Raw genomic sequence first — 1,387 nt, forward strand, 5'->3', positions numbered from 1 at the left:
CAGTGGTCAATAATCAGTGGTCAATAACCAGTGGTCAATAACCAGTGGTCAATAACCAGTGGGTCTGTGGTTCTTACGCCAGCACTCTCTTCTCCATGATGAAGGTCAGTGAATTACAGACGCCCTGACGGACCTGGGACTCCAACGGAGGGAAGAAGTGAGGGATGATCTGAGGGGGGAGGAAACAGGAAATGATGTCACAGAGTCAGAACAAGGAGAGGAGGCTGTGTGTGTGTGTGTGTGTGTGTGTGTTACCCTGCACATGAAGTCCAGCAGGGTGGCAGTGATGGCCGGGTGAGGCTTCATGGAGTGGTGCATGACTAAGATGGCTGGTTCTACGACACAAACACAAACAACAGCGCCACCGTGTGGTTAATGTCTCCAGTCCAATAGACTGCACTCCAAGCTGAGCACTGTGGATAAACGTGAAGTGGTCTTCCCATCATGCATTTCTGCCCGGGCTGGGCCTCGGTGTTACCTATGTTCATGATGCTGTCTTTTTCTGGGTTGAAGAACAGCCAATCGTAGAAGAGCGCCAGCTTGGCGTTGGAGGCGGCCACGTTAGACTGGAGACACAGATCAAACCAATCAGAGGAGAAGGATTTTTGATTCATCCTCATCNCAGGTGGTGAGCAGCCAGCCAATGATGGCCCAGCGAGGCAGGATGTCAGAGCTCAGCACCTCATTGGACGGATGGACGACACCGCAGATGTAGCGAATCAGATCGCAGCGCAGCGACTGGCTCTCTGCCGTGGAAAGGTACTGTTTCTGGAACCAGTCCTGGTACCGTTTCTGCTGACCGAACCGTACCTGAGCAAAGAGGGCGGAGCCTGTTACAGCCACTGAGGACACCACAGGCCGTGGTTCAGGCGTGTGTGTGTGTGTGTGTGTGTGTGTGTGTGTGTGTGTTACCCTGGAGGTCATGAACAGCAGCTTGGTCTCCATGTCCGGTGTCAAACGACAGGCCAGGAACTTCCTGGAGGTCCGAGCCGTGAGCAGCTGGAGGACACCTGAGGACAGGTGTATCTGTGTGACTGTTGATGTTTGACCTCAACGACCTCACCGACCTGACCTTTGGCCTTTATCGTGTTGCTACTGTAGCTTTTAGCTAACCTTTAGCTGCAGACGTTCAACAGTGTTTCACATAAAGACCTGCTGTTTCCCCGTCTAATCCTAATCTGTAATCCCAGGCCTGAGGGCGAGCGTTACCCGTGAACTGAGGACTGAGGACTTGTGGGTTGTGCAGCAGGTCTCTCCACAGCGACTCCATCTCTGGGATGCGAGCCACGTTCTGCAGCAGACGGACCAGATCTCTGCCCATGATCAAACACTCCATGAACTGCAGACACACAAACATGGAACCAGGACAGAGTCAGCCTCCCCCACC

The 1,387-nt window shown here is 53.5% G+C and overlaps 1 protein-coding gene across 1 annotated transcript in view; it reads right to left on the reverse strand.

The window, feature by feature from the left end:
- ints3 (integrator complex subunit 3) overlaps positions 1 to 1,387 on the reverse strand; it is a 29,083-nt gene that overhangs the window by 6,274 nt on the left and 21,422 nt on the right. Inside the window, exons 8-13 of the mRNA XM_008330815.3 lie at positions 1,210 to 1,339; positions 913 to 1,010; positions 623 to 810; positions 479 to 570; positions 256 to 335; positions 78 to 169 (exon numbers count right to left, since the gene is read on the reverse strand). Coding sequence (XP_008329037.1) covers positions 78 to 169; positions 256 to 335; positions 479 to 570; positions 623 to 810; positions 913 to 1,010; positions 1,210 to 1,339 — 680 coding nt within the window. The remainder of the gene's footprint in view (positions 1 to 77; positions 170 to 255; positions 336 to 478; positions 571 to 622; positions 811 to 912; positions 1,011 to 1,209; positions 1,340 to 1,387) is intronic.

The sequence above is a fragment of the Cynoglossus semilaevis genome, chromosome 18, assembly GCF_000523025.1.
Source record: "Cynoglossus semilaevis isolate Cse_v1.0 chromosome 18, Cse_v1.0, whole genome shotgun sequence".
Taxonomy (NCBI): Eukaryota; Metazoa; Chordata; class Actinopteri; order Pleuronectiformes; family Cynoglossidae; genus Cynoglossus; species Cynoglossus semilaevis.